Source organism: Bufo gargarizans, chromosome 8, assembly GCF_014858855.1.
Source record: "Bufo gargarizans isolate SCDJY-AF-19 chromosome 8, ASM1485885v1, whole genome shotgun sequence".
Lineage (NCBI taxonomy): Eukaryota > Metazoa > Chordata > Amphibia > Anura > Bufonidae > Bufo > Bufo gargarizans.
Window position 1 is genome coordinate 151,643,459 of NC_058087.1, and position 15,706 is coordinate 151,659,164.

Below are 15,706 nucleotides of genomic sequence, written 5' to 3' on the forward strand. Positions count from 1 at the left end.
TTGCTTGACATTAGTTCTCAGGATAATCAGGTCTGGTTTTAGACACATTGTCCGATAGAGTATAATGACCAAGCAGATGAAAGAATTTTATTGGAACACAGCTAGAGGCCAGAAGGGAGGCAGAGGAATTGTAATGTGCAAGAGATGTGCCAGCAGGAAATCTCCGCACGCCACTGTCCTCACATATTAGCCTGCGACCTTAGAGAAAGATATCACTGAACTTTTCACAGTTGGAAATGCCTTGAATATCTTCCAAGCAAAACAAGAAGAAAACAGATGGCAGACAGCGCTCTCTCCTTCAGGGAGATGTCCTCTGTACCTACACTAAGACTGCTGTCACTACTACCCCATCATTCACATCATCCTTGGCTGCTAAATCTGTTCTTTTTTATTGGATATGAATATATTTTTGTCAAATTTTGCCAGTTTCAGATTATTATGGATGTCTTCATATTACTCTCTCCAGTTGTTTGGGGTTGACCTCGTTGATCAATCTCTTTTTGTTAGGAGGGTGCTCCAAAAATCAGCTGATCACAGATTATGCTGCTGCTCGTCTGCAGTAAAACTACAAAAAGAAACATACAGTTTGGCAGCAGAGTTACAGGAGAAATGCTGTATTACATGGTGCACATTGAAATCAAGGCACCATTCGCGTGATACCGGCTCATTGCTCCCACTATTGGATAGAGCACCAAAATGAGGGCAAATATGTAAAAAGTATATATTTTTTAACCAGACAACCCAATTTTTTAGTTTTTTCATTATGCAAAATAATGACAACTTCCAACACCACCTAGGGTGCTTTGGTAATCATTTAATTTATTCTTAGTTTGAACTACATCCATTTTTTATATACTGTAAAAGGATTGTACCATCTTTGACATTCATGATGCATTGATAGGATATGCCATAAATGTCTAATGCTTGACTACAGGGACCCGCTCCTATCTCAAGAACAGGGCCCTGTCATGAATGGAAAGCATACAGCACATGCACTGAGGGAGTTGTAAAAATGCTTGGCTTGGCTATCTTTGGAGGTCCTATAGCAGTGATTGGAGGGTGGCTGCCAACGTGCAGCTTGCTCTCCGAGAGGAGGCACGTCTCAGAGGTGGGAACCACACCTTTAAGACATTTATGGCATATCCTAGGCAATAACCCTTTAATCTCTTGCTCTTTCTAAAAAATCTATAAAAATAAATTGTCTTAAGTTAAATTCACACCGTGTTCAGTGTCTATGCCTGGCAAGACTGTTTAAAGGGCCCCACTGGATGAATAGTCACTGACTGGTATTAAAGGCTATGGACACCTTTAGGGCAAACATTATTGCATTGGCTGTATAATGTGGTAAAAACATATTTGTAGTTTGCAGTTTTTTGTTAAAAATGGTCTCCATTTGTCCTCTGCAGGGTGCATGTGTACTGATACGTTGCAGGCTGCTCAGTCCCGTTCTGTGAGAAATCCATCAGACAGCTCTCTGACGGCTCACTCTGTAGTCCTTCTCTCTGTTCTGAACGCAAATAAGCTGACATCTTTACTACCAAATAAACTTAAAGGGGTTATCAAGTATCTACAACAGCCCCCCCATGTGCCAGACCCCTCGCACTAAATATACTTACCCCGCTCCCGGCGCCGCTCCTGGTCCCTGCACCGCTGCTGCTCTGCTTCTCCCTGTACACGGGGGGGGGGGGGGGGGAGCAGTCAATGGCAGGCGGGGACAAGCCCCCTTAGCGTCACCTTGTTTTCATCCATGTACAGGGAAAAGCAGTAGTGGCGATGCGGGGACCAGGAGAGGTGCCTGGAGCAGGGTAAGTATATTCCCTGTGAGGGGCCCGGCACATGGGGGGCTGTTGGAGATACTGGATAACCCCTTTAAATAAAAAGAGCTGTCAGGAGAGTCAAGAGTGGGACTACAGGCTTAGCCATCATGGATGTCACACTGAACAAGACTGAGCAGCCTGAAATATATGAGAAAATACATAGGCTGCAGAAGACCAATAGGGCAACATTTAAAATAAAAAGCAATTACAAAGTCGGTATGTTTTTTTTATCCCATAATACAGGTGATGCTTAAAAAAGAAAATTGTCTATGTCCTTTAGAATGAAAACTTAGGTTTGTTTGGTATGTAGTTGTATTACAAGCGAGGTTGACTACGCTTTTTGAAACCGTTCAAGTAATGTAAAAAATTAAAATCAGACATCATATAGTACATGACAGTCTCTTCCTAACAAAGCTAGAACCAGCCCTATACCTCATATGGTTCCAGAGATTTTCCCATTCATTGCTCCAATTGCTCTGCTACATTTATTTCAAGCTAGCAGCTCAGGGGGGCGAGTCCTTTTCTACATTTACATGCGTACACACACCACAGATTACTGACATATCACCTTTTCTCATATTCTGAACTAAAATTGTGTTGTTTCTGTGTTAGAGAGACACATTGTCCCAGCTTTATGAAGACCTAGAAGAGACGGTAGAAATACGGATTGCGGCATACTATACTGCTATGAAGTGTCCAAGCCAGGAGCTATTACATTTAGTGCGGGAAACACTCCGATATGAGACATCGACACAAGGTAAGTCCAAAAGATACTAAATCGATCCATGTGTCTGGGTAGGATGTGATCTCAGCATAGACTTATAAATTCGAGCTCCAGCCTTGTGGACTAACAGTTTGACTAGGGTCCAGTAGTGCTTATCATGATACATCATTGATATTCTCCTCCAGCCTATGCACAGTGACACTGCTATTCTGATTGTGGAGGTGCAATGTAGTCACCCACCATCTATGTCGCTGGTTGCTAAGCAGCAGCTAAACATATTCAAGTAATGCTCCTTTCTCCGGCTATCTCCTCCCTCGGACTGCTGATTGAAAGAACCAGGCAGTATGTATGTTATCCCGCCTGGCTCTGTATTATCATGAATGCCCCATACGTCCGCATATCAACACATGCACAGTGCCCTTATTTCCATCCTGAAGTGGATGCTGGGCTCAACTGCGCATGAGCTGACATGTGAGTGAACAGTGCACACACAGGAATACAGAGCCAGCCAGGATATGTGCCTACTGCCTGGCTCTGTCAGTCAGTGGCTGGAGGGAGGGGCTGGCCAGGGAAAGGAATGGGGCTGAAGTCCAATAAGAGCAATGGTGATGTCTTCATTGCACTAAATACCTCATTTGCATATTGTTAAAGAGTGGAATGCAGAGGAGCAGGGCATTAACAAAACAGAATTGCCATTGTAATCAGGTGAGAAATAAGGCACTGGGTTGGGTTCCATAAGAACAGTGATGGCGAACCTATGGCACGGGTGCCAGAGGCGGCACTCAGAGCCCTCTCTGTGGGCACCCGCACTGTGAAAAAAGTCTATGTTGTACCAATATACCTTAGACTTTTCCAGCCATTCATCAGCGCAGGGTGCACTATGAACAGCACAGGCAGCGCACTTAATGTAGGCAGGCTTTAATAGCTAAATGGAATATATACTATATTGAACTATGGTATTCAGGTTAAATTGCCGTGTTGGCACTTTACGATAAATAAGTGGGCTTTGGGTTGCAGTTTGGGCACTCGGCCTCTAAAAGGTTCGACATCACTGCATAAGAAGGTCACTGGTGACAGACTCCCTTTAAGGATGCATAATATAGTTTCAGGTCTGTTGTACTATTAGACCAACAGCATAAATTGTGCCCTGTGGTTAATAGAAACTTAAGCTGGCCATACATTTGAGATAATGATCGGCCGCATTGTGGCCAATCAGTCGTCCATGGGATCGTTCGTCTGAATGATCGCAGCAACTAAACTGCGCGGCCAGGGAGTCTGTTTTTAATCGTGCCATCAACATGCAGTTTCGGCTGATGAACAGCTGTAGTTTTCCAGCACAGCGGGTTACATTTTCGGCAGACAAAAGTCTGCTGTCGGTGATCACAAACACTTGTTCGCACTAGTTTTTCAAACGACAGCTGAAATCTGCCATTCCGACCAACTGTAACCTAATGTGTATGGCCACCTTTAGACAGAATACAGCAGTCCATTGTATTAATGAGACCCTTCTCTCAGCGTTCCCCGTCTCCTCCCATCTCCACACCATTGACTGATGGTCATTGTGGATCTTCCTGTATATACAGTGGGAGCCAGTCATTGGTGAGCGGAGAGATCCAGGGAGGGTGCTGTCTCGTTAGAGAGTCTTTCTTAGGCCTGATGCAGACAACCGTAGTTTCGATCCACATCTGATCCACACTTTTTGCGGCTCGGACGTGTACCCATTCATCAAAAAAATAGGACACGTCATATTCTGGTCTGTTTTGCTGTCAAGAATAGGCATTTGTAATATATTGAGGGTCCTGTGGAAGGGGAAAATGCGGGAGGCACATGGCCGGTATCTGTGTTTTGCAGATATGTTCACATCTGTATTTGGAACTCAGTTTTTCTGTTCTGACATAGGAGCAAAAAAACAGAAATCAGGCTGTGACAGATCCATCACATGACGGCTACCAACAGAGCGCAAGGGACCCTATTGGCTTATAATTGGGATCTTTCATGGTTCCCATCATTTGAATGGAAAAAAAATGCACGATGTGCTATTTTTTCTGACAAATATGATGAAATATCTGATGTCTTTAATACTTTTGTTTCATTGTAAAGAAAGTTAACGAGGAGACGGGGAACGCTGAGAGAAGGGTCTCATGAATACCATGGACTGACAACCTATGAGTCTGCTGTATTCTGTCTAAAGGTGGCCATACACATAAGGTTACACTTGGGCGTAATGGCAGATTTCAGCCATTCTGGTTGACTGTCGTTTGAAAAACTAGTGCGAACAAGTGTTTGTGATCACCGACAGCAGACTTTTGTATGCTGAAAACTTCAGCTGTTCATCAGCTGAAATTGCATGTTGATGGCATGATTAAAAACGGACTCCCTAGTCGCGCAGTTTAGTTGGTGCGATCGTTCAGACGAACGATCCCATGGAAGATTGATCGGCCACAATGCGGCCGATCATTATCTCAAATGTATGGCCAGCTTAAGTTTCTATTAACCACAGGGCACAACAGAGCACCTGTCCATATGGATGTCCACATCTTGTGCTAAGCAGACACAGATGGCTCGGCCCACAGCTATTTCCTCCAGTCCACTCTAAATATGCTGCATGTTTATTTCAATTAGAGGAATTAGCTGCTGCCCCATTTCTTCATGAAAATGAAGTCCCCCTTATGAGCCTGCCATGCCTGAAAGGGAACAGGAGAAACAGTTGCCTAAAGGTCAGTTTTATGGGTAGCAGTTGGTAATTTATTCTTTCAGACACTATAGTACTTGCAGTACTTTCTTAATGTGATGGACAACTTTGCATTTGCATCTTAAAGGGGTTCTCCGGGAATTATCATCAGGAGAAATAAAATGGCCGCCGTCCTGTTAGTACACATAAACCCTGTCCTAATCACACAGGAGGACATTCAGTTACTTCAGAAGAATGTATTTCGTGTCTACTCATGAACTCCATTGCTATATCAGATGAGGATCATACTAAACTGTAATCCCTGACAAGCAGAGCAGAGAGGAGGATGAGGCAGCTCTTTACTTCACTGCTCTAAAATAACTGTCCTGCTGTGTGATTAGTACAGGTTTTGTACTAACAGGACGGCGGCCATTTTATTTCCCCTGATGATTGCTCCCTAAAAAAACTAGCCATTATAACTAATGAAAGGTATTTGGGAATATATTTAAAATAAAGTAATATGTAAGTATTTTCCTAATTCCCAGCGAACCCCTTTAAGATTTTTACTATTCGTGCCTCTCTGAACCAACACTGACTGATGTAAGACATTGGTCATGCCAAACTGGCATGCCATCCTAGTCATTAAAATTTTGCAACTTTAAAATTGCAAGTGTTCCAGCTATTCACCTCATGTGCGGCTGTTCTACACGTTTAATTTTAACCCCCCACTCCCCCAGCTCTGGGGTGAAGGGGAGTCTCTTCATGGAAAGAATGATCTTTTTTCTTCATTTTTTTATAGGGAGGCAAACTTCCAAAACCGAAACACAGTCTCATTATACCTGAAAGTTAAGCTGTTCAGAAATGTTAGTGTAAATGACAGCTGGCGAGAAGGCCACACATGTAGACGCACTGTAGTAATAGCTCATCAGACATGGCTGGCATTTAGGCTATTATTGTTGGCTGCAATGGAAAATTGTGTCACATGGCAAAGAGAAAGTGTAAAGTATGTTCTTACAAAAGGGAACTAAACAATTTTGCTGTGTAGTTTCATTTTTTTTATATTGCAAGATTTGCATAATATTATGGATGGGAGTATCAGGTATCTTAATATTCTAAAAAAAAGTTAAAGTGAACAAGTCCCCAGATCCAGATGGATTACACCCTAGAGTTCTAAAGGACCATAGTTCAATTATTGCTTTGCCTCTGTTTAAAATATTTACAGATTCTTTAATGCATTGTACCAAGGGACTGGCGCAAGGCGAATGTGGTGCCCATTTTCAAAAAGGGTACTAGGTCTTCTCCAGGAAATTATAGACCATCTAACTCTGAGATACGGCGGCTCTAGGTTCCGTTTGGTGAACTCACCTTATAGAAGATACATCAATTTATTACTGCCAGCACCGTCTACTCGAACGACAGAAATTAACACATATATGGACAGTGGATGGAGCCATAAGTCCAACTTCTAAAGATTCTGGGAAAGTTGATTCCCCTGAACAAGCGATTAGCTCTAAAGATCTAGCTAGTCTATTCCTTCAGTTAGAATCTGTTCTTAAGGAAGAGATTCAACATCACCTTGACCGGAGTCTGCTTGAGGTATACCTCAAGGAACTCTTGGTCCCACGTGGCCTGCGGCTTAGAATCAAAATCCCATTTAAGAATGATGTGGATTTTACAAAGGATTGGGATAATTATTCGTTGGAATGTGCTAGGGGGATGATGAAATGTTTGTGCTAAGCGTGAATCATTGTGCAACACCCTCAAATTCATTCACAGGCCTGTGATCTGACAACATTTAATATGCATACGGATTATACTAAATATGACAGACTCTTTACAGGTCGACTACTTCAGCATGAGCGTGACATCATCAGTAAAAAATCCTCCAAACTATGTCGAGACAGATTCAATTTTTAGAATGATAATGTCAAGTTCCGGCGGAAGAAAAGACCTCACACACATTCCCGCATCAGCAATCGATCCAATATTCCCACTGCCTCTGTGGACCATAGCACATCTAGGGCCCGTGCTAAAGCCTTTGTCCACCACTCCCAGACGTTCATCAGATATTGTAGTAACCACTCTAATCATGGACCTGAACAGTATTCCCCCTCCACAGCTCAATCTACTATAACCCGTCCTCATCCTCATTCTCCCCATGCTCTGGTTAGCCAGAGACTGACCCAAACCACTCACAGTGGACCACTTATCAAGCCTATTACTCCACCTGCCTCCCCCTCCTCCGACCATAGGACTGGTGCTTCGTTACCATGTCCTCCTTCCATCAAAACTGTCCCCCAATCAGGCACTTCAATAAGGTTCACTCCATCTGCTATACCCTCCATTCTTTGTTCCCCTCCCATGTCCCCCTCCAATCTTCCCCAAGGTTGCCCCCTCAATTTACCTCCCACCTTTTTCCCCTCAGTATAATCGGCTTCAAACCCCATCAGGATCGACTCTTCTATTTTTGAGGATTTTTTACTCACCACCCACAATGTAAGCACTTTGAAAGAGCCACAAACATCCCCCAACCACACCGTTTAATCATTCAGTGTCTTTTTTACCGCTTCCCGGGGCTTTGACCCTGCAAGCAACATAAGTTCTAAGACAACCTACAGGCATCACAACAATGATTACAGATTTCTTCAAACCCACGATAAGACAAACCCAGAAGGGAGTAAAAAGAAAAAATGCCTAAGAGGTCGGAGAGGGGTATCCACAAACCGGAATGCCAAAGGAAACAAGAGACATAAAGAGTAACACACAGAGCCCTCAGAGTCCCAAGAGGAACAGAACAACTCAACAGTAAAAATTTTCAATCTCTCTGGATTTAGCCTCACCCTGGCCCAAACATCTGTTCTCCAGAAGGGTCTGTCATTTTGTCCTGCCGAAAAATTCAACGAATTTTAACTTTTTGTTGATCTTAACACCTTTATCAAAAGCATCACACTTCAAAGGCATTTCGCCATTGGAATCAGACAACTTAACATCAGTATAAAAGAGGATCCAGGAATCATGGACCCTTTATCTACCACTCACACTAACCTAAAACCAAAATCAACGTTTAATCGCACTCTTCACAAAGGGAATCACATTAATACTTTTTTCTCATTAGTATCCAAAGATGTGAGAAATATTAACAAAAATGTCAAAATCCAGAACAATTTAACTAAGGAAGAAAAACACGCACTGAATGAGCTAAATAACAATGGTCTTCTCGTCATCAGGAATGCAGATAAGGGAGTAAGAATAATACTATAAAATAAAGAAGACTTTATAAAAGAAGCAAATAGGATCCTAGGAAATCCATTGTATTATGAACCCCTCCCCTGCAACCCACTTACAGAAGATAAGAAGAGCCTCACTATCCTGCTGAAACAAGCTGAGGAGGATCAGGTTCTAACAAAAAAAGAAAGGGAATACATAACGATAGACCATCCGAATACTGCATTGTTTTACCACTTACCAAAAATTCATAAAGACGCCAATAACCCACCGGGAAGACCAATTATTTCTTGGATAAATTTATTAACCAGTAACCTCTCCAATTATGTGGATATTTTTTTTTACAAAAATACGTTAGGAATCTTCAATCCTTTTTAAGAGATTCTTCACAACTCATTTTATTATTGAAGGACATCAATTGGGAACCATCTTATAGTTGGCTGACGATGGATGTGGCTGCATTGTACTCCAATATTCCACATGAAGCAGGAATCAGTACAGCACGTCATTATCTTGAGACTGACCGTCACCTCTCTCCCAGACATAAAACTTTCATTTCGGATGCAATTAATTTATCCTTAAACACAATGTGTTTTCATTTGAGGGTCACATTTACAGACAGCGCAAGGGGACCGCGATGGGGACGAGTTTCGCACCAAGTTTTGCCGCTTTGAAGAGGAATATATCTTTAGTGGACACCACTGGGAGAACAAGATCGTTATATCGACAATCTGATCCTCATTTGGCAGCAATAAAGAGGCCCATTTCTTACCTCAATGCCAACACGTGGAATCTTACTTTCACAGCCAATAGTTCAACCATATCTATTGAATATCTTGATTTTATTTTATATTCGGACAACGAAACGATCATGTCCAAGACGTTTTTTTAAAAAGTCGATGGCAACAGCTACTTGGACTATAGAAGTGCGCACTATAAAAAATGGAAAGATAATATTCCTTTTAGCCAATTTAAACAACTAAGAAGGAATTGCAGTACCATGAGTGATTATAACTCACAGAGTCAAATTTTACGTTCAAGATTTTTTTATAAAAAATACCCTAGAGGGATTATTGAAGGGGCTTTTATGTGAGTTAGCAAACAAAGTCAGGAAGAGTGCCTGATGATTAAGGACAAATCCAAAGCAGTGGAGGACACCAAGAAGTATAAATCCTCATGTATTACTACCTACAATCCAAATCATGAGATCCTGAGCAGTATCTTAACAAAACACTGGCATATATTAAAAAATGACCCCTACCTTAAGGAGGCTATTCCATCTAGACCTCAGATTACCATTAGGAGAGCAAGGACTCTGAAGAACATACTAGCACCAAGCAAATTGAAAAAAAAGTGTTGACATCAACAACTACTGCTAGATGTTACCCCGATTGTGTGGGTAGCTAATGTAAGTGCTGTACCAGCATTTCCAATCAAACCAAAACCTTCAGGAGCAATGTAACGGGAGAAGAATTCCCCATAAAAAGCTTTGTTAATAGCTTGTCTTTATATATCGTTTACCTTTTAGAATGTGAATGTGGTCTACAGTATGTGGGTCGTATTATCCAGTCCCTCAGGAAACATTTAAATAAACACCGGTGGAACATTGGGTTTATAAAGCATAGTGTATCCTGACACTTTCTCTCTACCCACGACAAGGACCCCTCCAAATTGGTCCTCACACCCATTGAACACATCATTGCCACCTGTTCTGATAGATTCAGAGCGTTGCAAAAAAGAGAGATGTTCTTGATTTTTAAGCTACAGACTCTTGAACCATATGGCTTATATAAAATCTTAGAGAATAAATGTTTTTAATACATCTGTTAGATAATTGAGCCATTTAAATTGTAAGCAGCTCCTCCTACTTTCACTCCCGCTGGGACCCCTATATTGATTTCGCCTAGACTCGTAACCCCTTGTCATCCCCCAATTGTTGTCTTCCTCATTATGTATATTTTTATTAAATTGCAACTATAAATTCATTAATTCATTAATAATCAATTAATTTACTAATTACCAATTGTCTATTTGTGCACAAATATATATTTTCTTCTTCATTATGATTCTATATCATTATTTGCTGAGTGTCCATCCTCCCATTGACAACCTTCCTTTTGGTTATGCCTTAAATGACCTTATACTGTATTCCACATATATTTGTTCCCTTTCATCAAAACTTATCTACCTTTAGTTGTTCTGCTATTAGTATTCCCCGGTCTGTAAGTAGTATTATTGGCATTATTGTGCACATTGGTACAAACCCTTTACACATAATTTCTCTCTGTTCATCACACATTTGGTTTAGTCACCTATCCTTTGATATCCATATCAGTATTTATCACAATTCCGCTACTCTCTCTCATTTTGTCTCCCGCCGTTACCCTTATAAACAAATTCCTTATCCTTGCCCCTCCATTAGCTCAGTGGTCCCTTCAGCTCATATTCCGCATCATCCTTCACGCGCAGCTCATTATTCAGCACCACTATCCCAACCCCGCCCACAGCTGGCCTCTCTCCAATCAGCACGCCCCGCTCCTCCCACACTACCACCTAAACCTCCTGCAGTAAGCGCGCGCGCTGTGAGCACACAGAGAACCGAACGTCCCACGTGCCGGCAAGTAGAGGCCGCGTCTGTGATTCAGCTGTTAACTTCCAGGTGCCTTCCTCCTCCACAGTTTATTGGACCCTGTGGTGTCCTCCCGATGATTATGGAGTAGTTGGCTTTCCTTTGATGGCCATTTTGAGTTGGGACCCTGTTTTTTATTATACTGTCTATTTAATCACCATTATAAGCACTGTTTATCTTTGTCCTCTTGTTGACGAGCATTTTAAGTTGGGAACCTCATTACTTTTTCTCTTTTGTATATATATATATATATATATATATATATGTATGTATATTTAAAAGGGCCCCATATGTAATAGTTGGCACCTATGCTGGGCAATTTATCTTCTTTTAGACTTGACAAAGGGGTCATGTACCCCGAAACGCGTTGTCTAAATCTATTTTGACACCTGGTTGTGATATTGCACCTGTGTTGTCCACATGTCTGCTCGACTCCAATGGTCCAGCGCTCCTCCAGTACAATTCTTCACCTGACCGGAGGGTTGGCTCCCACCTAAGGTTATCGGACAAGTCCAGCTGCACCAACCAATAACTATGTTCCTCTGGCCTTCATTGTGGTTGTGCCCAATTTGGTGCAACCCAAATAGATGAGCAAACTACCTCTCCTGTGTGAGGGCACTATTATCTGACTTACTCACCCTATGAGCGCCTTTCTCTCTCTCTTTTTTACCATTATTTCCTGGATCAATATAGCAGGATTACAGGTTGGACTTGATGGACTTTTGTCTTTTTCCAACCTTAACAACTACAGTATGTGCACCTACCGTAAGAATTAATGGCCTCTTTGCCTTCAAGCCTTATGTCGTATATATGCCCTGGCAAAGGATGTCAGAAACACAAACCTTGGTGCCATCTTTGCTAACCCGTTAATGAATGCTTCCTCTGACACTATTGATGACTCTCCCCCTTTATCTTGTATATTTTTTCTCAGTTAATAGTTAACATACAAAATGTTATGTGGGAAAGTAAAGAGCAGGGTACGTAGAGTCATCATGTTGATTCACTGCTTTTAAATCTCCTAATTATGAGTGTAGAGAGAAGCAATTTCTGGCTTGAGAGTACGGGCCAAAAATATGCATCTCTCACATTTACTGTGACACTGATAATAAAGAACGGCAGAGTTATTGCCCACTTCATGCCAACTCTTGAAAGCCCTAATAATAAAATATAGCTTTAATCTAGGTGTTGGGAGATAGGTCTGTTTTATGAATTTTAAGGATATGAGTGAAAAATCTCATTGGGTATGATAATGTTGCTCTTTCTATCTGCTAAATTCTACATATGTAATAGGATCAATAGTAAGGAGAATCTGTCACCGTGAAAATGCAGGCAATCTGCGGGCACCATGTTATAGAGCTGGAGGAGCTGAGCAGACTGATATATCGTTTTATTGGAAAAGAATCAGTAAAACATATAGAAAATGACCTATTGTTCAAATCACGTTTTTATGTTTAACGTGTTTTTAAATAATTTTGTTAATGTTATTTTTAATTTTCCATGTCAATATCGATATTTAAACCAAAAATATAAAATCCTGCAGTTTTCGCACTGGCTACTAAGCCTAATAAATTGGCGCCACTTCTTGGTCTGTACAGATCACTTTACTGCAGTTACCTGCTTATCTGTACACAGAGGTGATATCATTACAGGCAGGATTAGAATGATAGATAAGACAGAATCCAACCTTCATAATAGGTGATTGTCACAGCTTCTCTATTCTTTCCTTGTACAATCACCTCTGCACAGGTCACAGAGCGGCCTAGAAAACGCTCCCATAGAACTCAATAGGGTCCCCTCCTGACCATTGTGTCTACGGACCATGGGGCTGCCATAAAGCAATTTTCTTAATGCTTTCTAAATGCTGTTAGGAACAGCTCAGGCAAGATGGCTGACTGCATAATCATCTTCAGGAAATAGTATAATAAAAATCTGCAATCAGAAAATAAAAACTGATTCGAAAAAAAGGATACATTTTTGGTGACACATTGCCTTTCATTTATTAATTTGAGTGTCCGTTGTTTTTATATTTAGGAGTCATGTGGGCGGGGCCACTTAGTGATTGACAGCTATCTGTATGCTTAGGCTGAATTAGTTGTCAGTCCCTGATTAGGACCACCCACAAGACTCCTAAGAATGATCAGAGGTTTGAATGAATAAGTTACAAGTTATATTGAATTCTTTCCCATAAAACTATGTCAATCTGCTCAGCTCCTCCTGCTCTATAACCTGCTGCCTACAGATGGCTCTGCGTTTTCATGGTGACAGGTTCTGCTTAGCACAGTTGTCCTTCAACACTAGAATTCTAGGCTTGAATCTTAGCGAGGACAATCATGTGTTTCCTCTCCGTTCTCGTTGTGTGGCTTTCTGCTCACACTTCATAAATATGCTGCTAGGTCCTATAAATTCAGTCCTCATATGTGCTTAATAAAGAAACCATATGGTGAGCTCCATGAGATTGACTTTACTGTTCGCTTGTTTAGGTTAATTGAAATATGTATACACAAGTGAGAACTCTATTGACCGCCAGCAAGCAAACAAATGGCAAGGAACGGAAAGACAAATTATATTACAAAATTGCATAACTTTAAAATATGAAACTTTCTAATGTAAAATTATTAAAGGAAGTATCCCACCATATCATTTATTGTATATGAAACATCATAAAAAAGAACAATGTTTTCCATCCATTTACAGGCTGTTAAAACTGCAGAGTTATGGCATTTACTGACATAGTATGGCGCCACCTGGTGTTTAAAGTGCATAGCAATGTGCATGTCTACCTAGTGTTCTGAGTGCTGGTGGACATACATACGTAGCCACTCTCCTCACGGCAGGGTTATGGTATATTTATTTTCTGTTCACAGTGGAGTATGTAAGGGGGTCAGACCTTACAGGCAAAACATTTTTTGGCCCTGAGTGGTATAGAAAGCACCCACTCTAGGATGGTAGAAGGATTCAGACGCACACAGTTGTAACTTAAACAAGCCGAACTTTACTTGACTAATGTGGACAAAAAACTTGGTGGTTATAACAGTCTTTTGATAGGCAACAAGGTTAGTGATTACAGTCTCTCAATGAGGGCACAGAGATAACAGATTAGTTAGATATACTGTCTCTTTAAGTCTCAAAAAGCGAATATAATTAGGTTTCTTTAAAGGGATTCTGTCACCTGCTTTTACCATTTTAAGCTGGCACCATCGCTATGTTGACTAAAGTACCTTATTTCCAGCAGTCTTCTTTTTACTTATTTTCGTTTGGTAGTTTTGATATAAAAGTGATTTTTATGTTATGCTAATTAGGGTCCAAGGTACCCAGAGGGGCGTTTTTTTCACTCTCCGGTGCCCAGTGACGCCCCCCTGCAGTGCCCAAGAATGCCTCCTGATCATCAAATAACCTCTCACAGCCTGGCAAACGGTTCCGCTCCCTCCCCACGTCATAGTCTACCTTATAGAAATGCCCCGTCCTTCTTCCTGTCGGCGGCCAGAAAACTCGCGCAGGCGCAGTACCGCCTGCGGCCTGCGCGATCATCAACCTCCTGAGGGCAACAGCCTCAAAGGTCTCACTGGGCATGCGCCGACCTGGGCATGCGCTGTTGCCCTTAGGAGGTTGATGATCGTGCAGGCCACAGGCGGTACTGCGCCTGCGCGAGTTTTCTGGCCGCGGACAGGAAGGAGGACGGGGCATATCTATAAGGTTTATGACGTGGGGAGGGGGCGGAACCGTTTGCCGGGCTGTGGGAGGTGTTTTAATTATCAGGAGGCGTTCTTGGGCACTGCAGGGGGGCATCACTGGGCACCGGAGATTGAAAAAAACGCCCCTCTGGGCACCTTGGACCCTAATTAGCATAACATACAAATCGCTTTTAAATCAAAACTACCAAACGAAAATAAGTAAAAAGAAGACTGCTGGAAATAAGGTACTTTAGTCAACATAGCGATGGTGCCAGCTTAAAATGCTAAAAGCAGGTGACAGATTCCCTTTAAGAAGTAACAACTCACTCTTTCCTCCGGCTTGCTTTGTAGCCAGTTACCTCGGAGTTGACATTCTGGCTTTGGTCTCCTCAGAGTGGCAACAGTGAAGATGGTTGTATCTGCAGTTTCATCACATCTTCTTCTCCGTTTCAATAGTTTTTAATATAAGACATATTAATACAAACAGTGCTTCAAAGAAACATAGAAGCACAAAGGAAACAACAAGGAACACAGTTTACATTAAACTATTTTCTGCTGAATATCTGTGCTACACATCCAAAAGGTACCTGCCTATGCCAGCTCTGAAAATAAACGGATCCCACAGTGTATAACTACCTAGCGTCCCATATGTAAGGTATAGCCTATCCAGGTTTTATTTAGCGGGACAAAGTAAGGGGGACTGCTCCCAGGAGGCCCAATGCAACTGAAATTTGGTGAAACCGCCTTTCCCCATCGAGATAATCTTTTCGTATGTATATGTGTTGTTGAGAGCGGTGATCAAGTCGCTAATAGGCGGTACATCTGGAGTTTTCCATCTCCTCGGCAACACCAATTTTGCCATTGTACAAACTATGCAGAGAAACTGCCTGTAAGAGGCTGGCAAGAGATCCACCCCTATGAATAACAATACCAATTGCGGATTCCAATTAATCTTAATGGGGAGTGTTT

At 41.8% G+C, this 15,706-nt stretch overlaps 1 protein-coding gene across 1 annotated transcript in view; it reads left to right on the top strand.

Annotated features, from left to right (window-relative positions):
* Positions 1-15,706, top strand: part of LOC122945455 (vitellogenin) — a 178,468-nt gene that overhangs the window by 87,623 nt on the left and 75,139 nt on the right. The window contains exon 12 of the mRNA XM_044304523.1: positions 2,430-2,574. Coding sequence (XP_044160458.1) covers positions 2,430-2,574 — 145 coding nt within the window. The remainder of the gene's footprint in view (positions 1-2,429; positions 2,575-15,706) is intronic.